This window comes from Rhea pennata, chromosome 24 (genome assembly GCF_028389875.1).
Source record: "Rhea pennata isolate bPtePen1 chromosome 24, bPtePen1.pri, whole genome shotgun sequence".
Taxonomy (NCBI): domain Eukaryota; kingdom Metazoa; phylum Chordata; class Aves; order Rheiformes; family Rheidae; genus Rhea; species Rhea pennata.
The window spans coordinates 2,448,135-2,475,159 of record NC_084686.1 but is presented as its reverse complement, the minus strand read 5'-3'; the positions used below and the strand labels follow the sequence as shown (position 1 = coordinate 2,475,159).

Below are 27,025 nucleotides of genomic sequence, written 5' to 3'. Positions count from 1 at the left end.
CACATGTCTGGCATGATTTAGTCACATATCACAAGGATTGGGGGAAAAAAATACTTGTGAGGCAGACAGGCCCTTATCCTTGAGGTTTGCTGGCTGTACTGGGAGGGGGACTGTTCCTATCGTCTGTGGCCCTGCAGAAGAGGGGTCTGGGGGAGATGCTGAGACTGACTACATGGAGCACATGACCCTTCTTGGCTTTAGTGGAAGAGCACAAGCTGTTTGGCTTATAGGTCTCAAGGTGAGAAGCTTACTACTTGCAGATAAAGAAATGACTACTGTCCCACAGTATGGCTACTGGCAGACTGGAGGCTTATTCAGTAATGTTGCAAACTAATTCTTACCAGCTCATGACTGTAGGAATGACACTGTATTATCTATAGGAATGGTGGCAATACTAGTAACTCTTCCTTAACAAATGTATCAGCCCAGATATATACTGAAATGTGGTTCCATAGTGTAGTGGTTAGCACATCTGCTTTACAGGCAGAAGGTCCTGGGTTCAAGCCCTAGTGGAACCAGCACCAGGAAATCTTTGGGAGGTTGGACTAGATGATCTCCAGAGGTCCCTTCCAACCTTACTGATTCTGTGATATCTGTGAAATGATGCACCATGTGCTCATAGGATGGGATACAGACTCAGGGCTCTGGGACACAAGCTCTGAAGTGGTGATCACAACTCTGACATTGCCTCATTCTGGGACTTCAAACACGTCACACAAATACATGGCTTCATGTTCTCCATGAGCAACATCACTGTGACATTTTGACTATTTCTTACTTTCTGGCCACTAAAGCGAATAGTAACCAGCCTTTATGCTTCCAGCACCTGTGACTTGTTTCAAGGCTGCCTCTGCTGTTTGGAAGCCTGAGTCCTATTATTTTTAATGGACTTTAAATAATTCAATTCACTAAATGGTTTTAAAAAATCCTAATCTGAAAGAACGGTTGATCTTTGCAGTGAACTCAGTCAACATGTTTGAGCTAGTTTAGATGCTGGGGGAAGTGCATAATGTGAGATCACCAGAACTGATTAGTTAAAATTTGCAAGATGTTACAAACAATTCAAGGTACAAGACACTATTACTAAAAAGATACATATTGCTCTCTTGTCTTTCATATGAAAAATGGAAATTCTTTTTGCCAGTTGGAGCAACTGCTAGGACAAGGGTAGTCTTCAGTGATTGGAGTACTCTTCCAGAGAACCTTTAGTAATTACAATATGCTGTCACATTACCTGCTGGTTTGCTAGCTGAAATGCCCACAGAGGGAAGGCTCAGGCCTGTTCAAAGCACTTAAACTTGTGATCTGTAGGTGGCAGTCAGCACTGCTTTGTACAAAACAAGCAAAACCAAGCGTCTACGCTGTAATGCAGTCCTATCTGCATAGTACTTTTTTTTTCCTAGCAAGATCCTCTGGTTTGGTTGCACTCTAACTTGTTGATCAGGTGCAGCTTTTGTGGGACTCCATGTTAATGGCATTGTTTTTGGCTTTAATTGCATTTTGCAGATATTGTTGATGGGAACTTGAAATCTATCATGAGGCTGATCCTGGCCTTAGCTGCTCATTTCAAACCAGGCTCAGGGAGAGCAATGAATCATAGCTCACCAGCTGACTCTGTGGGGAAGAGCACGTCAGCATCATCTGCCAGTCACAGGCCTCGTTCTGCTGCTGCGGTGGCCCAAGGGGCGGTAGCTGCTCTCGCAGATGTTCGTCAAGATGTCTCACAGTCGGGCCGGGATGTTTTTCGGCACAGGCAGAGGTGAGATACGGTTCCTGGTTAAGTGAGGTCAAGCTGTGTTATCACTTGGGAAAAATAAAAATAAAAAAAAAAAAAAGGAAAGAAAGGACAGGGGGAATCTCTTTATCCTGATACTTCCCTGTGCAGAGGAGTCTCCCGTTGCACAAACAAATGGAGTTAAACCACTGTTGTCTCAGTGAAACTGATGGTGGCCCAACAAAGGGGAGTACTTATCTAGCCTGGATGCCTCATGATGAAAACTACAGGTATTTTATTTCCTCTTCAGGTTTAACAGCAAAATAACTGCTGTAAAAGAACATTTCTTTGTGCCCAAGGCTGCTTCCTTTTCTCCTTCTGCCACTGACTACAATGCCCTGTCCTGGTGCTGTATACTTGGAGACTATCATTTTAAGAGAAACAGAAAACTAAGATCTTAACTATGGGTCCTGCTTACAGACCTGGGAGCAGTTTTTGCCAGAATAATAGTGTTGCTGCTATTGTCCAAGTCCGTTCTGTCTTCCACGTTGCTGTTCATCCCACTGCTATGCTTCCTGCTGTAGATGGATGCAGTGTTGCAGTGTGCTGTTAATCAGCTGTAAGCAGAGGAATTTTGGTGATAATGAAGGGAAATGATCCATGTCCAGAAGGAATGTGCAACTCTGAAAAGCACCTTTTGCAAGTGTTAAAATGTGCTATGTGGATTATAATAATAATAGTAATGACATTTAAATAGAAGCCAGATGGCTGCCTATCAAGATCTTCATTTACACAGTTAAAGGTCATTTGCCCATATTGTACTGGCTCAAGGGAGTACCCATGAAGCAATTTGCAAATTAGGCTGAAATTATATGTTTTGCTGAAAAATTAAATGTTAAAGGTTTTCTTGCAAAGGCCTTAGGCCAGGAATTCTTCGGGAAAGCCAGTCCTTATATTATTTGCAAATGTTGTTCTTTTCCATGACTTTCCAGAACCCTTCTGCTTTTTCTAGCCATAGAATTAGGGATGGGTTTAAAAGGCAAGCTCCTGTCTGACTGTGTTTCTTCATACCAAGAATACAGAATAAAGCTCCCTGATATTAGTTTTCTTTAAAAAATATTGTTGGCTTTCTAGCTGTCCACTGCTTCTTACTTTCATAAGCTCTCCTGCCATCATCCTTGGAGACCAGGATAATTTCTGCCCTTGCCAGATAAGGCTTCCTTCATTCTGTGATTATTACCTTCAGAAACAGCAGCATGGATGAGGAGATTGGAAACCCCTACTGGAGTGTCCGGGCGTTGGTGCAACAGTATGAAGGGCAGCAGAATGTGCCCTCAGAGTCCCGCTCCTCCAGGTAAGAAACTTTTTGTTGCTAATACGTGTTCCAGTGCATGGCAGAGTCTGTATACTGCATTCCCTTCGGAGTGCCCTTCCTTATCACCAGAGTCTGGTTCATTTTATTTGAAAGGAGAGTTCCCAAACCACAGTCTCCTTGCTGATCTGGAGAGTGATGCCTCAGGAACTAACATGAAGCAATAGTTTTCTGCCATTCCTCCCACAGATAAAACTGATCTCATCCATGATATGAACACATGGATAAGAGCTGGGAACTCTTGAGTTATAACTGCATGTAGAGCTCTGGAGTGTCCTTCAGCAAGACCAGGAGAATAAAGATAAATACCCAGTCCAGGATTTTTACTGGTAACCTGAATGTAGAGGTGGAGCTGAGTGAATGAGCACCGACATGAGGAACACTGAGCCAGAGTTCCTGTCCTGCCCTGCAAGAAAGAGGGGGCAGAGTAGCTAGAGTGCAAGAAATGAGTATTTCATTAGCTGATATAAAAGATGTGCTTAAACCAAACAAGCTTGTGGTCTGTGTCCAATTCTGGGATCCCCAGTACAAGAGAGACATGGAACTACTGGAGAGAGTCCAGCATAGGGTTACAAAGATGATCAAAGGCCTGGAGCATCTTCTTGAGGAAAGGCTGTGAGAACTGGGCCTGTTTAGCCTGGAGAAGAGAAGACTGAGAGGGGGTCTTATCAGTGTCTGCAAATACCTTAAAGGAGGGTGTCAAGAGGATGGGTCGGACTCTCTTCAGTGATGTCAGGTGACAGGACAAGAGGGAACGGGCACAAACTGAAACACAGAAAGTTCCACCTGAATATGAGGAAGAACTTCTTTACTGTGAGAGTGACAGAGCACTGGAACAGATTGCCCAGAGAGGTTGTGGAGTGTCCTTCTCTGGAGATATTCAAAACCTGCCTGGACGCGATCCTGTCCAACACAGGATCGCTGTAGGTGACCCTGCTTGAGCAGGGGGGTTGGACTAGATGATCTCCCAAGGTCCCTTTCAGTCTCAACCATTCCATGATTCTGTGAAACCTCATGCCCTGCAGAGAGGCAGAGATGAAGGGGCATGTAGATTTGAACAGGAGACAATTACAGTAATGCACTGTTTTTTAATCCAGATCTGTAGCCCCTGGGGGATCAGCAGCTATTTCATTGTCTTTGTGCCCTCATCCATCATTTCTAACCGTCTCGAGCTTTATAGATATCTAATTTACCTTCCATCCCCTGGTCTTTCACCTCCAGTCCAGTGCAGCATTGAATTATTTTACTGAAGAATCTCCCTCATACTGCTGCAAAGCCCAAAAGTCAGAGTTCACCACCGTTTCCACTGGAGGTGGTTTTGCCCTTTAAAGTAGGAGTTGAATCCTGAGGAGTATGTGCTCTGTCCCATAAATAGCCTGCAGCCTTGGTTGGAAGATCACTAGCACAAGTTAAGCAAGGTCAAGCTGGGGCAAGTGGAGGCTTTCTAAAGAAACGGGTTCTGCAGAAGCCAGGGCTGGTCAGAACACATTTCCTATAGGAAGTGGTACAATTTGTAGCTGTGAACCTGACCGCTATGTGCTGGTCACAGCACATCAAGTTGGTGCTTTACAGGCTTTTTTCACTCTCCCTTACTTTGGGACAGAAATCAAAGCTCTTGCCCCAATTTACTGGGGTGATGCATGACTCTGGTTTTTGTTGTTTTCTTGCATACAGGAGAGAGAGAGTGTAGCTGAAGGGATAGCTGGGAAACTGCTGTGGTAGGGAGCTGTTCCAGTGTGGATGTGCTCATAGTGAAGGCAGTCTTTCCCTTTTTGAGAAACTAGCTTGCAAATGAAGGACTAGATAATATCTCCCTGTGGGCATGATGCTTTGCTCCATCTGAGCTCCTCAGGAACAGACTAAGAGGGCAGAGCTGCATGGGCATGGCTGCAGTTCTCTCGATTCGGTCTCCTGGCCCCAGTTGAAGCCCCAGCTCTGAGAAGGTTCATTTGTCTAGGGCAGATTGCAACTGGCAGAGTCTGCAGACAGGATTTCTCCACAGGATTTCTTGGGGTGCTTTTCATGCTCTGTAGTGTGAAGAGGTCTCCATGTACCTGAGAACTGGTGTCACTTGGTCTAAGAGGACAGAAAAAGCACGGTAGTTTGGACCTTTCTTCAGAGCTTTACTGTGTCTCATTCTGGTGCTTCCTTTTAAGTACTGAAGACATACACGTTTGGAAAGGTATGGGAACTCCATCTGAGCCAGTATCGGACCACTGTCTCCACATGATGTCAGCAGAGACACTGCTGAGTGTGCTTTTGAAGCTGTCATTTCCAAGGAAGATATAAAAATTCTGGCCCTGGCAATAGGATTTCATGGCTAATTTCACAGGACTTCAGTGTAGACTTTTTAACTGTGATTTTACCAGGACAGTGAGTGAAATGTGTTGCCTCCCTCCACTCATTCTGCGGTTTCAACTGGCTGCAGGATTTTACGGGTACTCTCCTACCCAGTGCCCACAGGCATGGTCAGACAACTGCTGTTTGTCCCTTCCACTGGTGAGTGAATATTTCCGCATATGCACATGCTGCATCGCTTTGTGATTTTTTTTTCCCCACAGTGCCGTGAGGTTTTTTTAGTTTATAGTAGTGGGTATCATTACTGATACTGGACATAATGTGGTGAGAGCCTTTTATATAATATGCGAGTTCTGTAGTTTTCCTGGACTATTGCGGATTCAGAACAACGTTCCAGCATGCAGATGCACATCTCGAGTGAATTCTCAGTGAGAACTCTTGCCTTTTTAATCTGTTTCTGCCTGGAACTTTTAAAGCTGTCTTGTTTTAAGAGTATAAAAGCACATCTCCACATTGGAGCATAGCAACTACTGTAGAATTTCCAGATGTTAGTAGATGTGGGTGGATAGAGGCTTAGGCCTGGAATAGTGAAGGCTGATGGATTTGGCAAAGCTTTAATGGGATCTAATTCTGGAAAAGCTGAGGATGCTGGGATAGGGAGAAGAAACATGGAAACAACTGGTACCTTTAGAAACATACTCTTCACGATGGTTAATGGCATTAATAGGAAATACTTTCTGGTTGAGTTAGAGATTATAAAATGCATCGGATTCTTCTGGGTCTTCCTCCCCACTTTGTTCCCTGTGCAGGTGGATCAGGAGCTGAAGGGAACCCCAGGCCCTTGTAGGCTGCCCAGTGTGTTGTGTGGGGGTTCCCTCCCTGAGCTCTGCTAATCCTATGTCATGAAGGCACATAGAGAGCAACTGATAGATTGGATCAAGCTGGAGCTAAAACATTTTTTTAACTATAAGTAGGAATATGCTGTGATGTGTGATTAGATTTCAGTCATAATGTCTTGAGAATGGAATTTTCCCCATTCAGTGTTTAGACTTGCTCCTTCAAAAATAGAGTTGAGGGTCAGAAATTGTATTGTGTTTATCAGCAGCAAGGCCAAAGAGACAGGCTGGAAGGAATGAAGGGATGTTTAAGGTGCTGGATTCTGTCACTGTTATCAAAGGGCAAGACCGTAGCTTTGAGGGCTGGTGAAAGAGAGCGGGCATGGTAATGATACTGATTTTTTTACTTTATTTATTTTATTTTTTGCATGAAGGGCTCCAGCTGGGGAACAGATCCAGGCTGTCAGGCAGAAGACTGCTTTTCTGTAGCCTCCAGCACTGCCAGATATAGAACTTGTTCTGTGTGAGCAAGCAGAGAGCAGATTGAGGCTATTGTGGTAAAAAGGCATCTGATGCCATTAGCCAGAGGCACAGCAATTACAAACACAGAGGTTGGCTGTTTAATTGCAGGAGGAACTGCCAAGTGGGGAAAGATCTATTCATATCAAATCTTGTCATGAAATCAGGAGTATGTTGTACTGTGGTAGGGCACCAGTCAGTGCCTGGTATCTCAGAAACTGGACTCAGCAGTAGCCATACTATATATGTTTTGATCTGAGTCGGTGGATGAAAGTGCTTTGTGAATACGTGCAGGGATGTGTAGATACCTGTGGATGTTTGAGAGGAAATCAAGACTAACTCATGATATACCTCCAGAAAAATGAGGTCTTAGCACATAAGGCCGCTGCATACAGGCCTTGGCTATCGTGGCCGGCTCATCATTCTTCTGTGTCTTTTTCCCCATACAAAATGCAGAGAACTCCTGTTTTGCCTTCCTTGTGAATTCATCTTCCAGTTCCCTTCACCCTTAGTTCAAACTCTGTCCCCAGGCTGTTGCACTGACTTCCAGTGGGGTTTGCTTAGAGGTCTCTTCCCCCTTGTGTAGTCAAAATATTCTTTCTGTGAGAATATTGGCTGCATCCTTTCCACTGCAAATCTGGTTCGTGATGGCTATTTTTAGAGCTCCCAAGGACCATGCTTACTCTTGCCTCTGGTGGGATGGATCACTTGGCTGTCTACCCAAGGAAACTGAGAGCAGTATGAGTTCCAGCTCCTGGCGATGTCTTCTGTTGATGCCAGGTTTCACAGTGAAAGCAAGATACTTGTTTCTCTTTTTCATTCCAAAGAGAGAAATAAAGTAGCTCAGTTATGAGAACTGGCTGACAGAAAAAAGCTATACTTTTTTATTAGCAAGAGATGTGGTTTGTAACTGTAGCCATCCCCCTCCATCTAACTGTGCTGCTGCTGAGCCTGTCCCAGAACATCCCCTCTAATATCAGCCCATTTCTGCATTAACTCTTCAGTAAGAGAGCTCACAGCACGACTATGAGAATTCCCAGGAAGAAAAGCTCTAGTAAGCAAAGGCAGTAGAAATGATTCATGGAAAACTTGGCAAAATCAGACTGATTCCCAGGCCACGGAGCCCCCTCACCCATCCCTCCTTCCTTTCCCCTCCCCTTCCTACCAGTCTTCCAACCCCCACCCTGAGCCAGGCATCTCAGAGAAAAAGCTCGGCTTTGCACAGCCTGTGTGACAGCGGGAGAGAGAGGGAGCTAGAGGTAGTGAGGAAGCGGTGCGCCGGCTGGGAAGTGCTGCATGCCGTGTTTCAATACCATACCTAAAGCTGGAAGAGCGAGGAACCTACTGCTTGCAGAAGCACCTTCCCTTCGCTGTGCCTCAACATCTGCAGCAAGTGCTGGGAATCCAGACTGGGCAGAATGGGATGAGAAATGCAACTTGTCATCCAGACCACGGTCTGTGTGATGCAAACAGCAAGGGCGTGCAGCTGACCAAAATGCAGCAGCAAGAGACAAATAAACGGAGCGGAAAACCAGCAAAACCAAAAGCCAGGCTGCTGAATTCCCTGACTCTGGAGTCAAATCTGCATGTGGGGGCTGCTGATCTGCCATCAGTCCATTGCTCGCAAAGACCCTGAGCATTTTCTGCTGTAAATCTTTCAGCTCATGTGAAGCAATCCAGCTTGCAAATATCTCTCCAGTAGCTTGACAGGAGCTGGCGTCTTCTGCACTGAATTCGGAGCATGTGAAGGGACGAGGCATGTCTGTAGCCCGAATCCTGAGGCTCCCCGGGAAGCGGACTCTGTGAGGCGAAAGGTTAAAGTGGGATCATGGGAGGGAAGCAGGTCAAATGGTGAGCGATCGTTGCATTGTCTGTTTGAACCAGCAGGGATGGGGTGTTTACTAAAATTACGAGAGAATTCAGGCTTATCACTGTTTCTCTGAAGCTTTGACTGTGTGCACCGCTGGCAACGTGGGGACTCAGCTGAGCAGGGATATTAGTTAAGACACCAAGCAGTAGTAAAAGAAATAAAGCAGAACTGTTGTCTGCATCGTAAATCTTACTTAAATTACTTTAATTTCCCAGCACTTATTTCTGCATGCTTTAATTGTGAATTATTATGTACTTTAAAGAGGAAATTATATCAGTGGATTTTCTTGTTCTCTAGCAGGCTTGGTGACTTATAAAAACATTGTTGAAATGTTTTTGGCAGAGTGATGAATAGGGCAACATTTGGCCTGTGCCACTGCTTCATCAGCCATTTAAGTGCATCTCAGGGGCTCTTTTACTCTTTGGTATGGTTTGGTATGTTTGAGAGGCAGTCAGCAGCGCCCTGTGAACCCTCTGGCCTCTTAAAATAGGGAAGCTGCCTGGAAAGGGGTCTGTGGACGTAGCAACACTGGAGTGAAACTCTTGTGATAATGTGGTGTAGGACACCAAACCTGTGGTGGCCGCACTACCTCCCTCGGCTGATATCTTCACAGATTTGCTTTGGTTGTGGATCCAGTTCTGAGAAGAGCTGACTTGAGGAGAGGGAGGTGTTATGACCAGGTGGCACCCCCTCGTTTCCTATAACCTGTTCCTGCCTCGAGTGCTCTCTACCTCTCCACAGAGTCCCTTCCAGTTCCCTGTTCTTTCCCATACCTCGATTTCACCCTTACATACTAAGTGAGCTTCTCCCCCAACAATTGCTAATATTGTTTTTCTAGGAGAGCACTCTCATCCTTTTGCCTCTTGCCTGGGTGAGAATCTCCAGTGCACTTCCCAGTGGCTGCATCAAGACAGTAGTTTCTGAGGTTAAGGTTAAGTCTCAGTTAAGGATGTGTTGGGGGAATATCAAGATTTGCTCCTTAAAGGAAGGTGAATCACCCTCAGCATTATTGGAGTGTTAGATCAGCCAGGTTACCTCTCTGTACCTGTGCTTTTGGAAAGTTTCATCCTTAATATTTGTGTCGTGTAAACCAAGTAGTATTCACTGGGCTGCTGAAAAAATATTTTAAATTTATACTGTACATCCATTAAGCCACCTGCTCCTGCTTGTCTTTGGTTACAAATACTGTGTACAGAATGCCTCTGTTTGGGAGATGCTGTGATGGGATTAGCCTTCCTGAAGGTAAATTTTTGAGCAAAGCCAGGTGGCTTGGACCCATTTAACAAACATGTCCCTGTTCAAGCAGCAGGAAAAGAACAGGTACTGTAGCTGTCAGAGATCCCCATTAGAAGATGGTCATTCGTTCAGTTAGTGACTTGCATAAATCTTTTTTTTTACTGTGATGGAAGTCCATTTAGTTTGGATCGTTTAAGCTAAATTGCTGGAAGGTCTGGAATATAAATGAGAATTAGGCCAGCACTGGCTGTGGGAGTGGACCAGACAGAAGCTGCTAGCAAGTCATTTCCATCTCTGCTGCAAGGCTTTCCTGATTCTGTTAGAGCGCTGTGGAATATGTAACAGCAATGCTGGGAAGATGGGGAAGGCGAGCTGTAGAAACCTTTTATTTTACTAAACCTATTCTGTTGTTTCCATTTTGTTGTTGTTCTCTGGGTTTTGCTTCTGTCTTGAGGAGAATGAAAAATTAACTCCTGCTTGCACTTGCAAAGATTAGTTCCTGAGACTTTGGAGGTCCATTAAATGGGTCAGTGGGCTTCAGATGCCTTTGATGTTGTCTGGGTGATGCATTTAGGAAGAATCTCTGAAAAAAAAAGAATGAGAATTTTGATCTCATGTCAGCTGAGATGGCCACACTGGAAAAACGTGGATACTTTTGAGAAGTTTCAACAAAAGAACATGAGACAGTGGTATATGACTTTTAAAAGTATTTTTCCCTTGGAGTTTCAATTAAATTTCCTTAGGTTGCAGTGATGCTTTTAAAACGCAGGGTTAAGATATGAAGAAAGTCAGATGGCTTTTAGTTCAGTTTGCAGCACACATATAAGACTGACAGTAAATTCAGTTTCTGAGAAGAACTGCGGTAGAGTGTAGGTTTATGCTTGTCTCAGTGTATATGTTTCTTCTGTGGTAGAACAGATGTGGTAGAACAGTCTCAAATGTACATTCTGTTAAGGAAAATTAAAAGACAAATCGTTCTGCAAATCATTTAGCCAACAATGATGTTCATGTAGAGTGACTGAAAAGTTACAAACCTGGTCTGATTTGTTATGGCTTCTCTGGCATGCAGATAATTCTTAGTTATAGCAAGACTTTGTACATATTCACTTATATCTCGGATGAGGACGATGTCAGCTGTTGAGCCTTGCCACACTTACTTACAGTCACCGCTAGAAACAACTGTTTCTTTCCTTTGCAGCCTCACATCACCAAGTCCTATCCATAGCACAAAGAGTGAATCCACTGTAACCCATTCGGAGGAGAAGGTGGAATTTGTGATCGTCCACACTGAAGAAACAGAAACTAAAAGAGGTAGCTTGCAGATGTTTTACAGCTCTCACTTTCTTTGTGACTTGTATGTCACAGACTTGCTGAAAAGCTCTCAAGAGACTTGGAATGAACATAGAGAATGGGGTGCTGGGCGTCTATCCACACAAAACTAAATCCCAAGACATCACATTACAGTTGTGCCATAATATGGCAAAGTCTGGGAGGCCAGAAAATTAATGTTTGGGAAACGAAAAGCCCTGGAGAAGGATTAAGTGTCATATATTATTTGTACCATAGGGAGAATACTTTCATCTTACAGTAGGCTCTATTGAAAAAACATTCAAAGTTCCCTTAAAAAAGGCTTAAGTCCATGTGTACTTGCAATGTGCATGAGGCAGAACTTGGCTTTGTGTAAACAGGAGTCTGTTTACAGCACATCTGTGCATAGGTTGAGTGGCTCTTTGTAAGGAATTGAACTATTGTAGTATTGTTGTGGTGTTTTCATTGAGAAGTCGATGCTGTATTGCTGCAAATGTCCTGTGACATGATCAGTTTATACTTTCAGGCAGAATGAAGGAACTATTTTCAAAGAAGTTTCTGAAGTGACTTTCCTCTCGGGAGGTGCAGCCTAGTAGTACCTCTTTCTGGTTAGCTTCCATCCCAAGACCAAATGACAGAAGCTCTCCTAAGAAATACTGTGTTGCCTCAGCCAGTTAAGCCCTCCTTAAGTGCTCCTTCGAAAGTATTTGACTATCTCAATAGCTGAAGTAGCTGGCAGGCTGTGGCTCTTCCCTGATTTCTTAGCAGTACCGTGCCCACTTGCTGCCCGTGCAGTGGGATCTTTTAGCTGCATGACTGTGGAAGTACTGCAGCTTATGCCAGATTTGGTTTTGGTTAATTAGATAACAGGCACCACTATGATTAGCCCTTGTCTAACCTCATCCCTTCTTTGCAGAAAAAAATCTATATTTCTGGGCCACATGGGGGATGATAATAGCTAACCAGTGTCCCAGCTCACACTGGGGATCAGAAAAGGCATACAAAGCTTATCTCATTGATTCTGGCTCTGAAATGTAGCGCTAGATTAGTAATTGTGATGCTGATTAATATAAATATGGAAACTTGGCGGCTGGGAACCAGACTATGGTACAGCTATTTAATCATCAGAGAAATGTGGGTTAAAATTGCTTTATTTCTTGTTAGGCTCTTTGAGGATGTGTTGCAGGATATCAATGCCTGGATATCACAGCAATGGGGAGTATGAGGTATATTGGTAGCTGTGTCAGACAGGTGTAACAAACTGGCTCATTCTGCAACTGTGCAGGAAAAGCTTTTACATGGTAATTGTAGGCAATTGTTGTGTGTGGTGCAAGTGTCTTCTGGACTCCTCTGTCCATCATGATCATATTCAGCTGTTCTTTCTTCCAGAAGAGACAGAATCTCAATTTCAGCCAGAGTGGCAGGCAGGAAACCCTGGATCATATCTAGAGAATTCATGGGAGGAACAGCTTTTGGAACAACAAGACCATTTGGAAAAGGAAATGGAGGAAGCAAAGAAGATGATTTCAGGCTTGCAGGTAACTGATTTTCTTTTCAGCCAGATTTTCCCCTCCATAGTCTTGTTTCTTCACCAGCTGTCTCTGAAAGATGGGTTATCTTGTGATTGAGACACTATCCTGGAACTCAAGAGAGCTGAATGATAATCCTGGCCCAGGGGGGTCTTCTGTGGCGATCTTGCAAAAGATCTCTGTTAGTGGGGAGAGTGGTTCTTTCTGTGTCACCAGAGTATTGGGGTGCCTCCTCTCTGGGAAGAGCTGTTTAGGAATGAGGAAGTTTTTGATAGTATCTGGAGTGCATTTGCCATTGCCAGATGAGACCTTGCTCCAGCAGCAGAATACCACTTGCACTCTGGCCCAAGTGCCTGTTTTGTTTAGGTTCTCTTGGCCTCCCTGGACTTATAATTTTGATGCTGGTCACCTTTTGCAGAATGGAGAATGCAGCGGGTGTCTTAACTTCCCAAGTGCGGTTTAGAAGTAAGCTGGATCAGGCCACAGCCCTGCTCGGTGGGAGTTTATGTCTGTCCCCCATCATACTCCATTATGCTGAACGAGGACAGACCAGGGAGGGAGGGAGGAAGGAAGGACAGCTGCAATTAGCTCATCCCCAGTACATTTACTAGGCTTCAAGAAAAGATTTTAACACCATTCTGTGCAATTCAGGCAAGACAGTATGTGTATATATATATATGTATATATATATAAATCAGGAATCTCTAAAACTCGATATTGACATGATTTATAGAGCTTTTGTTCTATGGGGATGGAGAGAGAAGGATAGGGAGGAAGAGGAAGGTGATATTGCTATAAAACCTAAGATCAGTGATATCCAGTAGTAATTTAGGTGAACTATAAGATGGTAAAATGCACACTGAATGCAGGTAAGAAAGGATTCCCCTCTGGAGAATCCAGAACAAAGTGTGTGTTTAGAAGTTGATTATCTCGTTGTTATGTTTTGGTTGGGGTCCTGCTCCTAGCTGGGTTCATTCTCTGGGAGAACCATCCCGCAATACTGTGCTGCCTCCTGAATGTGCTGCCACTGTGCAAAGCGTATATGTTACTGTACAAAATAGTAAAGATACAGCAGTGTTCTCCCGTGTGCTGGGGCTCCCGTTTTTCAGCAGGGCATTTGGCAGCCCACAGATTTTGTTAGTGGCCTGGGAGAGCAGAGTAGTCTTTCTGCGATTTGTGATCGGAAGTAATGCAGAGAGACAAGGAATGTCGGGAAATCAGTAGAGATTCACAGAGCTGATCATGTGTCACACAGACTTGCACCAGTTTTGAGTGAGCTGGGCTGAACTATAAGATCTGGCACATTCCCCACTTGGCTATTTATTTGTGGGACCTTTTTCTCGTTGCCCTGTTCCAGTCCCTCTGTGACCAAATGACCCTCTGCCCCATGTGTTTGTGTGACTCCACGTGGGGAGTAGAGCCCCTGATCCATATGGTAAAGACCCTGAACTCTCTCAGGCATATTCCTTTCTATTTGTGCTGGGAACCATACTGGCTCTGAATTGTAAATATTTATGTGCCAGTAAACAAAGCGGAGATTGTGTGGGAGTACAGGCAGCCGGGAGGGTGCTCTCCTTGTGGACAATGGGCAGGCCACAAAAGACTCCAGAAGAAAATAGATGCTTGGTGCACTAGTGAAATCTAGTTGCATTATGTGCCCACTGGGAGCCAGGAGAGGCAGCACTGGAAGGACTGGCACGTCTCAATTCCCCCACCTCACCCCACCCCCGTGTTTCAGGAACGAGGGCAAGCAGCTGGCATTGCTGCCCTCTCATCCCCCTGGGAGTAGGAAGAGGCAGCTGATGTTGCTTGCCAAGAAATTGGATTTGATTAATTGATTTTTTCCTCTTTTGCTCAATATTTAAAAGCCTCCAGTTCATGAAGATCTGATTAAAATATCAGGGACCTGTATGCCCCATAAGGAGCTGAGACCGTGGCAGCTTTTTATGCTCCTGTGTGATTCCTCCTTGAGTATCCTGCTGGGCTGAATTTGGGATGCACTCAGAGAACTGTTTGCCTAAGAGCCTTTGCATTAACTGAGTACAGATTGCTGACAGTTGGCTATTTGACAGCAGTTACAGCTCTTTGGTGGAAAATTCTGTCAGCATGCAAAACCCAGCCTGTCAGTCTTGACATCTTTGGGGGCTGAGCTGAGTATTGCTGTACATGGGCTGTTTTGCTTATAGCCAAGGAGTTCAAGTAGAAATAAAATAAAAACTCTCGGAAAGGAAGTAACATGATTATTTAAATTACTGGCTTGTCCAGTTGTATGTGACATCCGAACAAATACCAGGAGTTCTGGACATTGGAGGCAGAAAGGTCTGTATAAACCATCAGTTGGGGAGAACCAGCCTGGCATCCCCTAACCATTCCCCCTAATGGAGATAGCCTCCTGCCAGTTGTGCTTTCTAGGGTGCTGGCTCTTCCCTCCTTCAGGCTGGGCTCAGTCTAATGTGGAAATCCTGGCATCTTCCTGCGGCGTGTGGGGTCCCTTGGGGTGGCTGGAGGAGTTAATGCCGAGCTTCTAGCAGCCTTCCTCAAGCATGGAGACAGTTCAAGGTTTTCAGCCTGTCTGGGGGGGTGAGGGCTCTTCCTTTATTTGGGCAGCAGTCCTGAAGGTGCCTGTCTTGCCTGATGTAGGACAGAATTATGCTTCCCTGAACATCCCCTTTCTAAATTCTATTTTAGATGTGTGGTTAGGAGAATGGCTTCTTTCAGCAGGGGGGCTGCCAGTGTGCAGATCTTTAAAGGCATTTAGGCTCTCAAATCCCTACTGATATTAGTGGGAATTAAGACCTACCCAGTAGGATCAGCTCCTCTGATTTCTGATCTTTCTGACAGGTATTAAGAATTCAAGTGTTTCAGTGGCCCTTGTATTACTGCTGCTTTTTGTGTGAGTCCAGTTCTGGCTCCTAGTGCAGACAAAGACTAGACAGCTGGCCTGGGAATAGGAGAGGTTCCTGACAAACTCAGCCCTGCTAGATGTGCTTGTGACAGAGCTCTACCTTCCACAGCTCCTGTAAATCACAGCACCTTTGGCTTGGGCAATAAGCAGCTGGATTTTCTTCTTCCATCTGTGATTTACTGAGCCCTTGGAAGGCTTCAGTCTGGTTCTGGAAGAGAAGCTTCATGATACAAAGCTGGTTCAGCCTCTCTGCTTTAGACTTAAAATCTGTTACTGTAGTGAAGACTTTATATCATTGAGCTGAAGCCTGAGATGGACTTTGCTACCTGAAAATCCAAGTTGTTGGCTTTATCTGGTGTCTCTCTGTGGGGAAGAATATTGTCTGACGGATATCTCTGGGAAAGCTTTCCTGGGGTTAAATGCTTCTGTTTATTACCCCCAAATCTAACTGCTTTTTGGGGGGAATAAGTCAGTAGAAATGCGAAATGAAGCAATTTAGAGACTGTTAATGTGAATGACTGCTGGCTGGAGCTCTGGCCGCCCTGCTTTCCCTTGAAACACCTATGAAGAGAGTTTTTTTTCTTCCTTCATCCTTACAGGCTTTGCTGCTAAATGGGTCTTTGCCTGAGGATGAGCAGGAAGGTTCCTTTGTACTTTGTGAACATGGAGCCTGTCCTGAGGAGCAGCTGGTGAGCACATTCCTGTACCTACATTTCTCTGATCCAGCAGCTCAGTATGCTGTTCTGCCATGGGCAGGTGTCTTATACAGGCAATAACCATGGCATTTTACTTTTAGATCATAATTCGAAGTCGCCTGGACCAGAGCATGGAGGAAAATCAAGACCTAAAGGTTAGACAGGGATAGATGGAGGGAAAAAAAAAGTTTGGGGGGGCATGGGATCTTTGAAGACTGCCTCTTTTTTTCATTTTTTTTTCTATTTTCTGTGTGGGTTTTTTTTTGTTTGTTTGTTTTTTACTTTGGGTATATTGTGGATATAATGTACAGGGGTCCAGCTGTGTTCCTACCTCTTGCTGTATGGGATCCCCATCCCTTCAGGAGTGTAGAGCTACCTGCTTCCCTGAAATCTGTAATTCTCTTTGACCTGGAAAGCACTCTGAGATTGTCAGTTGGGAAGTGTTTATTGCACCCAGATTAGCACTTAATATAAATATGTAGGATAGCACCAGAAAAAATATCTGCTACCTCCTCGGTTTCCCTCAAGGCAATGCTGGTAAGGTGAGTTTCTGTTTCTTAAAATCAAACAAACAAACAAAAAGCTAAGTACTGTTTGAATTTAAGTGAGGCCTGAAATTGATTTTCCTGCATGTCCTTGAAGTTGAAGAGATCCAAGTTATACTAACTTCACAAAACTTTATCCAGGACAACTGTTAAAATTATAGCCATGTCTAAACATAAACAGTCACAGCTAAGAAGAACCTGTCCTGTCAAGTCTGCCTCGGTGAAGCTGACTCTGGGCCCGGTTCTGATGCTGGGAGAGAAGAATTTGCTGTTGCCCTTAAGGAGAGGTTTGGGGGACTAAGTGACCTTTCTCTCTTCTGTTTAACAGTGGGGGCTTAGAGAGTTGCTCAGCTGTTTTGTCATGTTTGTAACTCATTAAAATGGCTCAGGGCCTGACCTGCTCTTTGATCTGAGGCAAAAGGTAGGATGTGCTTTCTTCTGAAGCAGGTATTTGGGGGACAGAACAGTGAGCAAGGGTTGCTTCTGAAGCAGTGACTCAGAGATGGCATCTAATCAAATTGTTTTGAATTTACAGAAGGAGCTACTGAAGTACAAACAAGAAGCCCGAAACCTACAGGGAATAAAAGTGAGCAAAAATGCACTTCATCAATATTAATAATAAAGCTTTGGAATCTGCCAAAGCCCAGGAGTGGGGCCAGCAGCAACAATAAATCTCTGAGGAGTCACAGGGAATGAAGGGAGCTGTATGAAGGGAGTGAGAGGTCAGGGATCCTATACTCTGATTCTAGCACTGTAGAGAGACTGCTGCTTGGGCAGGCGTAAGGAGCTGGATCTTCTGGCTTTTGTTTCTGTCTGTAGAATTGTGGTCAAATATCCCCTTGCTTCAGTTTCCCCTAAACAAAATACGTGGTGCAGGATGTCTGCTTGGTTCCCATATCTTCTTTATTACACTTCTTGGGGTGAGCACAGCAGGACTGGCCTAGTGAACTCATTATTCTTGGTAGCAGAGACAGAAGAACATTGGGGTATCCTTGTCTTCTTCAGTTGCAGCATTTTTTTCCCGAGTTTCTGACTCGTGTTTGCTCAGTATTTCCCTCTGGAGCTATAAACACTTTAATCTGCTCCTGAACAGAGATATTTTTAGAACTGCCCATCAGGCTGGCATGGGAAGGAAGTGAACAGCAGTAGCTGTCCAAGGTGGAGCTTGCAGCGTCTGGGTAACACGAAGTGAAAGGTGCAGAGGTAGCCCTGAGAAGGGTGTCTGCCGAGAGGATTTCATTGCACAATTAGGTCATGCTGAGAGCTTAAGTTTACTTGTGTTCCTGGCTGATGTTGGCCACCAGTTAATCAGACCTCTTTCTGCTGTGTGGGTGGTGCAAGTGCATGGCTGGAGATGCCAACTGTAGGCCACTGAAAAGACCCTCCAAACACACTGCTTCTTTCTCCCATAAAGACAAATTGGCTGGGCCGGAGCAGGAAGTTCAGGCAGACACACAGAAATCTGTCACAGATGGCTAAAACATTGGCAGGTGATTCATGAGCAGGGAAGACCAAGACAGAAGGTTTGAGAGCTCATCTGGGCAGTTGTCTGCATGACTCCTTATCTACTAAGGCCTTTGCAACACTTCAGACCTCTGTGTGGCCCCAGTGTGTTATTGCCACAGGTCTAGATCAGTGGCTCCCCAGGAAAGGGTGTCTGCTTCCATCTTGCACCTTCCTAAAGATAACACATCTTTTTCCAGGATGCTTTGCAGCAAAGGCTGGCTCAACAGGATGCTTCAGTTCTTCAGCTAAAGCAAGAACTGCTGAGAGCAAACATGGACAAGGAGGAGTTGCACAACCAGAATGTGAGCCACTGCTGCTGACTACAAGATTATTTTGGAAAGAGGCTAGGGGGCCTGAGAGTTCCAGCAGCCACAGGATGGAATTAGTTGTTGTTTGCAATAGTTCTTGGGGTCGTGGGATAAAGAACCACCAGTCAAAGGTCTCTGCACAGTAAACAGTACACAGAGTCCATTAGCCAGCTGAGACAGTTACTGGAGTTTCCTCCTCTTCATGCCAACTTCCCATCCTCCAAGACCTTCTGAAAAAGGGAGGGGCTTCTCTCGATGTTTACAGTACAGTTGCATTGCTCCTTCCTTACCATGTTCCCTGCGTTAACAAGAGGCATTCAACGGGTGAAGCTACCATGTACAGTTTCTGGCAGGAGAGGGCAAGGCCAGGAGAAACTACCCTAACCAAAAGGCTGCCATCCTTAGACACCAGCTCCCCTGACCCCTGCTTCCCTGCAAATACTTGGTGTCTGGTCACCCTCTGGCATAAAGGGCAGAGAGGTTTGCACTGTATCTCCAGGGATACATACTGCACACTTGGATGTTTTTGCAGGTTGACCTTCAGAAGAAGATTGAAGAGAGAAACAGGCTACTCGCAGAATACAAGGTAAAGAAACTCTTTTTTCATTGGAGGCTTTGCTGGGGCAGCATTGGGCTCTTCTTCCTTTTTGTCTTGTGAATGTGACTGCTGTCTCTCTGGTGGCACTCTGTCACCTCAGGGAACAGTACTACGGGCAGTGAATTAAGTCACAATAGCTATGAATGTTTGTAATGAGATGGAGGGATAGGATGGTCCTTGTGTTCTGCCTCAGCAGCTTTATAGTGGATCTTCTGCTGTCCTGCTTTTTCTGTGATGTCCTGCTAAGTGTCTAGCACTCTTGCATAAACCTATCAAGTCAGTCTCTGTCACTGAATTACTCACTGATCCCTCAGGAATCTATTTTCTTTGGGTCAGTCACTTGCCTGGCCACAGTGCTTGGCCAGGGGTGTAAGCTGACTGATTTTTTCAATCAAAGCTTTGAAACTCAGGCTTAATATCTGATTAAAAATATATAGACTGTGTAAGTCAGGTTTTAGAGGAACCTGGTCCTGACAGACCGTAAAGAGCCTTTCTTGCCTTGAGGAATGTGATTGTGAGCTTTCCTCACTCACTGCCCTGCTGCGATTCCCTTGATCCCTGTGTTTCAGAAGGAACTGGGCCAGAAGGATCGACATTTACAGCAGCATCAAACCAAACTGGACGAAATGCTTAGGCAGCTTTCTGAGGCCAGCTACCAGCAGGTATGGAGGAGGTGGGCTGCACTGGTGCCCTGAGAGCTGCCTCTTGCCTTGCTGGCTCTGTTTGTGCTAAATTTTCTGTTTCCTTCACAGGTGGATTTGGAGCGAGAGCTGGAGCACAAAGAGGCCCTGTTGGCCCAGTGTATGAAGAGAGAAGCTGAGGAGGTATGTGATGTTTTTGTCCCTATATCAGACTGCTGGAGCAATGTTTCAGTCCAGCACCCTTTCACTACCATTACCCCTACTAGCTCCATGAGTCATTTCCTTCGTCCCAGAGAGGTTAGGTTCAATGCAGTCACCTTGTGCTCTAACCAGAGCAGCCAGACTCCACAAAGCATCTGATTCACCAAAGCTCTCAGCAGTGAATTCTCTGGCTTAGTTAATCTCTAAAATTGTGAGGGATGAAACAGGGATGGGAGTGCAGGAGTGAGTGGAAGCCAGGTACTCTTGCGTTCTGGTTCCAGCTCTGACAGAGGCTAATGATTGGACCAGGTTTTAGCTTCTTATCTCCTCCTCTTCCCGTTGACCTGTGCATTGACAACCTGTAGTTGTCTGGGCAAAAGAGTGCCAGCCCCAGCATCTGTCCTGCACGGTGCTACTTGCACACTGACTCTTCTCACAAGAACTTACAGAACCTGCTGTGACCTAGTGCCCAATCTTTTCCTTTCTCTGCCCCTGATTCTGCCCCGTATGTGGGGAGTCAGGTCTGTGCCCTGGACCATAGGACTACCTGCACGGTTCTTTGTGAGTGTATTTACTTGGTAGAAGGTGCCAGCTGTATCACTGACTTTTTGGAAAGTCCTTTCTTCACTTTAAAGTTGGCCTGTTCTCTCTGTGGCATGCATATCTCCCCCTGAATAGGTGATGAGCTACAACAATCACAGTGCTCAGAGCAATGGCTTCTTCCAGACGGCAGGAAAAGGAGCTGCTCCCACAGCTCACCGAGGGGTAAGTGCACCTAAGGGATATTTTCCCAGCCTGGGGCTCCAGGTAATAGTCTTCTTGAAGCTGCTAGCTTATTAAGGGAGATTTCTCCTTTATAAGGCCTATAGCTTTAGATGGGAAGAAGGCAGCCTGGAGTTAGTCTGATTAACTGGTGGTCTCTTGAGCAGACAAATGACTTGCAGCTGGTCCGTGATGCCCTTCGCAGCCTGAGGAACAGTTTCAGTGGCCATGACCCGCAGCACCACACCATTGACAGCCTGGAGCAGGGCATCTCCAGCCTGATGGAACGGCTGCACCGCATGGAGACACAGAAGAGGCAAGAGAGAAGGGTAAAGGTTTTTGAATGTGTTTGGCATTTTATTTCCACCCCTCAAGCACAACTGTGAGCTGAGCAGCAAGGGGAGCTCCAACATGGAAAGTGACCCTTGGTTCTCTTTCTTTCTGCCTTTGCTCTTAGGTCCGAGGGAAGTCACCAGCAAACAGAGCAGCCAACGAGTATAGAGACTCCTGGCCTCCTAACTCCAGTAAGTGCCTTTCAGCTCCTTTACTCCCATTGCCAGCATCATTGCTCAGATTTCCTGGCCAGAGCCCAGGGCACAGCAGCCCCTTGGGTATCTGCCACCCCCAGCCTCTCACTCCACTTCATTTACTTGAGCTCACTTCCTTCCCTTTAGTCATTTGCTGCACAGACGAGACTTCATCGCAAAGGAATGGGGGCAAGGACCATCTCTGGCTGCTTGTTGGTACAGCAGCATCACAGTGGGAGCCTGTCTGAGCCCCCTGGGTAGTGGTGCAGTATAAATAATTATGACAAGTAATTACCTAGGGATCAGTGGGAAATGAGATGTTATTTCAGGTATCCTGCTGGCTTGCACCATCTAGTGGACACAGATAAGTGTACAGCAGCCTCCTCCCCTACTCCTCCCTTGGCATCTAGCTCCTTTCCAGTATTTCCAATAGCACAGCATTTTCTGACACCATGTTTCCTGGCTGCAACAGCTCCAGTTTGCTCTTCATCATGAAGTCTGCTTTTCCAGTGTTGGCTGTAAGTGTCACCTAGAAAATATGTGAGGTTGAAGGGGAAATGCATGACAGGAGGGGAACCCTGTAGGTACTGGGGAAAGGCACCCTTCAGGTGCATTGCAGTGCTTAGCAGTAGGGCAGTGTATGGGTACAGGATGGGGAGAAAGGTCAGAGAGGAGCTCAAGAACCAGAGTTAGGCTCTGCTGAGGCTTTGCAGGGCTCTCCTGTAAACTGTAGTTTTGACAGCAACCTCTGCGTCATGTATCCTCTGCATGCAAACTGCACCTCTCTGTTTCTCCTTAGGTCTTAGCAGGCTCCATCCCCTTCACTGCAGCAGGGAAATCATTCAGACTCCTGAAGCCACAAAGCTAGAATTACTTGGGAGTAAAGAGCTCTAAGGGGAGGTGGCTCCAAAGACTTCTTAAAATAAAAAGCCTTTTTGATTGGGCATCTTTACTGCTTCCTTTCTGCTAGGAGGGCCAAAACCCCACTGAGTTTCCGAGTGTGAACCTTCTCCTACTTCAGCTTTTGGCACAGGCACAGTGTATTGTAGGGACACAGAAAACGAGAAAGCACAAATGAGAAATCCATGCATAAACACTCATTCTGGCCAAGTGGAGTGGGCAGATGGAGAGGAGACATATAGCCTTTGCCTTAATGATCATGATCAGTCAGTTCATCTTGCTCGACCCATCTGCAAGTGATAATGTTGTGGGCCCAGTCAGTAGGATGGGGCACTGTTCAGTCAGCTGCTCTTCCAGAGGCGTTCTGCTGTCACTACTAAGCTGGTAATCAAAGTGCCTAAGGAGTAGGTGGTGGTGGCAGCATGCACCTTTGTGGGTGGGATAGAGCAATCCTGCAGAGCTGAGCTAGGCACTTCCTGCAGGCTAAATGCACAGTCAGGTGATGGCTCTACTTTAAAACACAAAGCTTTCCAGTAAGCAGGGCAATGCCTGGCCCTTCTCAAGGGGATGGCCTCCCTCATAAAAAAGTCTTTCCCACCTCCTAGTTCTCTAGTGTGATGGCGAGTTTGATGCTGAGAGCACCTCCACTGTAATGTGGCAGGAGACCATGTTCACTGGTCATGCTTCTCTGTGCTCTTTTCTTTGCAGAACTGCCTCATTCTCATAGCACGCCTGCGATGAACACCAGTGCCTGCACCAAAGTGTTGTACTTCACTGACCGTTCCCTCACACCTTTTATGGTCAACATACCAAAGAGGTGAGGTCTGGCTTTGCCTTGCTGACATGAGTACGACAGTTGCTCATTTCCCTAAAAGCACTAGTCTGATCTCTTCCCGGTATGATCAGTACCAGCACACATCACTTCACCTCCCTGTGGCCAGGGTGCTACATGCCTAGCCAGGCTTGTGCTGTGGCTTAGCATGCCACAGAACAACACCTGAGCACACCTGAGCTAAATCTGTGACAGTATACCATGCAATAGTGTGAAACACTTCCCTTGCAGGTTAGGGGAAGTGACTCTGAAGGATTTTAAGGCAGCTATTGATCGTGAAGGAACCCACCGATACCACTTCAAAGCTCTGGATCCAGAGTTTGGCACAGTTAAGGAGGAGGTAGGTGTGGAATTTAGCTATCAGCCAGTGTGGTGTGCAGTGTTATCACTTAGCCCTGGAGACTTTGGTCATACTCAGTTCTGAATGAATGAAATCTTTGAACTTGCCTCAGAACAGAGCACCATGTTTTCACAACTGTAGATTAGGCTCCTCTTGTAAAGCACTAAAATGGGATGTTTTCATCCCCCGCCAGACCAATGACATGGCTGTGATTGCCTGTGGTTTGCAGAGCTCCTTGTGCAAAGAGCTGGCACTTTGCAAAGGCAATCTCTGAGCATTGCTCAGGAGACACTGGGCAAGAACCTAAAATACATTTTTATCTCTTCAGTGGCTCTATGAAGTCTGTTGCAGGAGACACCTTGTAAGCAAATGAGATTTATTCAAAACTCATATTCTCCTACTTGGTCTCTTAAAGGTTTTATGGAGGTAATAGTTCTTTTGTTCCACTTTTTCTTTTGTATTCTGCATTACTTCACCTTTTTGGACAGTGGCTGATGTTGGCGCTATTGTCACTTTATCTCTTCAGCTTCATTAAAGGTTATTTGGCTAGTTCCTGTTTCACATGTCAGTAAAGGCCTTGCCGTCTCTGGCAACAGTCAGGTAATTAGGTAGCCATTCTACAAAAAACAGCTTTGAGTTGTGTTCTGATAGATCACAAAAGGCATGTTTCTTGTCTCTGTCAAAGAAAAAAAAATCCAACAGTAATCCTGACTTACTGATTGGAGAAGGAGCTTAAGCTGTTTTTTTCCCTAAAGCCTTAAGGGAAGATTCAGGTTTGTCTCAGTACTGGGTGAGGTGTATGTTCCATAGGCTGCATAATCTGATCTAATCCCTTTGATTTCATTTTTGCCTCTTCTTATGCCACTCACATGCAGGAAAGTGGTGTCGTGTCTCTAGAGGTGACTGGACTTTTTTTTTTTTTTTTCTTTTTAACAGGTATTCCATGATGATGACATCATTCCTGGTTGGGAGGGTAAAATTGTGGCCTGGGTAGAAGAAGACCATGGGGAGAATTAATTGAACTTTTAAGTCCTTTCACTGTGGGAACCTGTAAATGGCTGCTGAGCTCAGAGAATGACCAAAAAGCATGTGTCCTAGAAGGAGTGCAATTCAAGCTGCCAAAAGAAGGCTTCTCTGCAAACAACGGGTAACACGTACTGTTGTGTGCATGGACATCGGTGTCTAACTTTCCATAGCCAAATGCAGACATGTTGTGAGACTGGAATGACAGGTGTGTGGGAAGGAAACACCTTGTTTGGTCCTGTCAATTAAACCCTGAAGGCCTTCATGATGCATTTTTCCTTTCCCCTGCTTCCCCATTCCTGCAATGTCTGCACAGTGGTCTGTGATCTGAGCATTTCGACATTGGTTTGTTGTACACAGTATTACATAAATCTGCACTGATGGCAGAAATGTGAAGCTTTGTCTTCATGAGCCAGAAGATGCTGCTAGATTCTGCGAGCAGAAGGTCTGATTGACTCCAGTCCTGGACTTGCATGTGCTACAGGAGCAGGGTGAACTTTATGGTCAGTACAGACTGACTGTATAGAAATCTGACTGGAGGAGGGAAGACAGTCTTCTGAAGCCTTCATGCACAGTCTAAAGGAAAGATCATCAACTTGGCAAAGCTCCCCTTCTCTCCAAATTCAGGCTTCCAATTCCTAGCCCTGCTCCTCCCATCTGCCTTCCAAACCTGAGCTCACTTCTTGTGGTCCCTTGTGGGTTTGCTTTGTTGCTGTGGGAACTCTGGTAACTTGGTGCTTGCTTATCTGCTGAAATATTTCATTTAAGGGAAGGAGCTGAAATCACCTGTTTCCCCAAGGTACTTTTAACTCCCCTCCTTGATGAGCACCTTTCCCTGCACTCCTGCCTTCTGCTTTCTTCCAGCAAGGCAAATAGACTGTCATCTCCTGCACAACCAGCAGACATGTCTCTTCAGGGTTAAAGTAGTAGCATGAGTCTGGGTGCTGCATCTGCCTCCTTTTCCCTAGCCTTCTCTGTGCGGGCATCGTTGTGCACTGCTGTCCATTGGTTGCCAGGGCCATCGAACACACAGCCATACTGTCAGCACGGCACCCATTCCCACTCCTTGGGGTTCCTGAGGGAGCAGGAGATAAACTGTTTGTTGGGAAGGGATGAGCCCTGAAGTCTGAGTGTGTGGAGTTTTTTGTTTGTTTTGGTTCTCCCTGTGCTGGGTTGTCTCTCTGCCCTTCAGCTGCCATGCAGCTGGGCTTCTGCAGTGCTCACTGTGGTTTGCAGCAGACACTGACTTAAAGGGTCAAACAGCAATGCTTATCCTTGGTACACGGGGTCTGCCGTGGGCTACCTGTATCTGTACTGTGCGTGAGGCTGGGAAAGGGTGAACTTGGTTTTGTTGTTTTATATTACCATGTCCTTTTGTAAACCTCTTCCTGCTTTTGGAATTGTTTTATACCAGTTTACATCGTTGTCTGAGGACTGTGGATATTTTTATACCTGTGCAAGTGCTTTCTGTATATTTCTGCACGCATTATACTGTATTTTACTCCTTTTCTAGTGGATGCTGAGATGTTTTATATGGTCTCCTGTTAGCACAGCACAGTGGGCTTATAGCTTTATTTTACTATGGAAATCCAACTAGTTCCTACTGTGTTTTATATTTTGGCAGCCTGTTTAGATAGTAACAATGCCACCTCTTTTTACTGCTTTACTGTCCCGGAAGGAACTCAAGGCTCTCATGTAGCCCTGTGCTGCACTGGCACAATATCTAGCACCAGCTGTTTTCTGCAACTTGTTACAGCAATTTCTTTTCCTCACAGGCAGCAGCCAAGATAGCAATGGGAAGTTCATTGGGGATGTGTGTGTGGGGGGGGGGGATATATCTGTCTTGGGAAGGAAACAAAGATCATCTTCCTCTGTGGAAATGGTTTCTCTGTTGCATGATGTTTAGTGGTTTCCTGTAAGAGAGCATGGGGTTATCATACTGACATTCATTGTTATATTTCAATTGCAAACTTTGCTCAAGTATTTCTTACTTCAAATTTTTTCTTGCCAGTTTTATTTCAGCTGGAACCATATACTGAGGCTAGAATTTTATGAAGACAATTAAGGCAATTTTCAAGGTCTGCCCTTGCATTTTTCTATTGCCCTCTGCTACTCAAAGATGGAGCAGCCTGGTTTTGGAGCACTGTGGCAGAGGAGGTTGCGAATATGATCAGAGTTTCTAAGGGACAGGCTTTCAGAACAGCCTTGCCCAGAAGCTGTCCAGCCTGCCCATGGAGAAAGTAACTGTCTCCTATGTCAACTAACAGCTTTTACAGTGGTTCTGGTGACTGTAACCACAGTTATGTCTAATATCCTTACTTTCACTCCCACTAGACAGCCAGGGACTAAGCCAGTCTTGTAAAGCTCTCTGCCACGTGCTCTGCAGAGCAGGAACGGATGTACTGGGAGTGGAGTCAGACTGGGCTGAATGCTCCCCAGGGCTGGCAGCCATACGCCTTCCGTCCGTCTTAGACATCACATATGAACCAGGACAGAAAAAGACGTGCCCTGAGCCAGAGCTGATGGGTTCCCACGTGCAGCCCTCCCAGCGATGCTGGGA

General features: G+C 45.5%; 1 protein-coding gene and 1 non-coding gene across 5 annotated transcripts in view; both read left to right on the top strand.

The window, feature by feature from the left end:
- Positions 1 to 26,462, top strand: part of DIXDC1 (DIX domain containing 1) — a 40,693-nt gene extending 14,231 nt beyond the window's left edge. The window contains exons 4-20 of one of the 4 annotated variants that reach the window (XM_062594668.1): positions 1,507 to 1,759; positions 2,961 to 3,068; positions 11,044 to 11,156; positions 12,543 to 12,691; positions 16,187 to 16,276; positions 16,384 to 16,437; positions 17,363 to 17,413; positions 18,531 to 18,635; positions 19,174 to 19,227; positions 19,809 to 19,901; positions 19,992 to 20,063; positions 20,760 to 20,846; positions 21,011 to 21,172; positions 21,301 to 21,367; positions 22,979 to 23,087; positions 23,334 to 23,442; positions 24,379 to 26,462. In XM_062594668.1, coding sequence (XP_062450652.1) covers positions 1,507 to 1,759; positions 2,961 to 3,068; positions 11,044 to 11,156; positions 12,543 to 12,691; positions 16,187 to 16,276; positions 16,384 to 16,437; positions 17,363 to 17,413; positions 18,531 to 18,635; positions 19,174 to 19,227; positions 19,809 to 19,901; positions 19,992 to 20,063; positions 20,760 to 20,846; positions 21,011 to 21,172; positions 21,301 to 21,367; positions 22,979 to 23,087; positions 23,334 to 23,442; positions 24,379 to 24,459 — 1,757 coding nt within the window. In that variant the 3' untranslated portion in view covers positions 24,460 to 26,462. Of the gene's footprint in view, positions 1 to 1,506; positions 1,760 to 2,960; positions 3,069 to 7,987; positions 8,591 to 11,043; positions 11,157 to 12,542; positions 12,692 to 16,186; positions 16,277 to 16,383; positions 16,438 to 17,362; positions 17,414 to 18,530; positions 18,636 to 19,173; positions 19,228 to 19,808; positions 19,902 to 19,991; positions 20,064 to 20,759; positions 20,847 to 21,010; positions 21,173 to 21,300; positions 21,368 to 21,517; positions 21,772 to 22,978; positions 23,088 to 23,333; positions 23,443 to 24,378 lie in introns of those variants that run through there. The other 3 variants (XM_062594670.1, XM_062594671.1, XM_062594669.1) reach the window with 3 other exon arrangements.
- Positions 446 to 518, top strand: TRNAV-UAC (transfer RNA valine (anticodon UAC)). The gene has a single exon. It is a non-coding gene; the product is annotated as a tRNA-Val (tRNA).
- Positions 26,463 to 27,025: the final 563 nt, after the last annotated feature.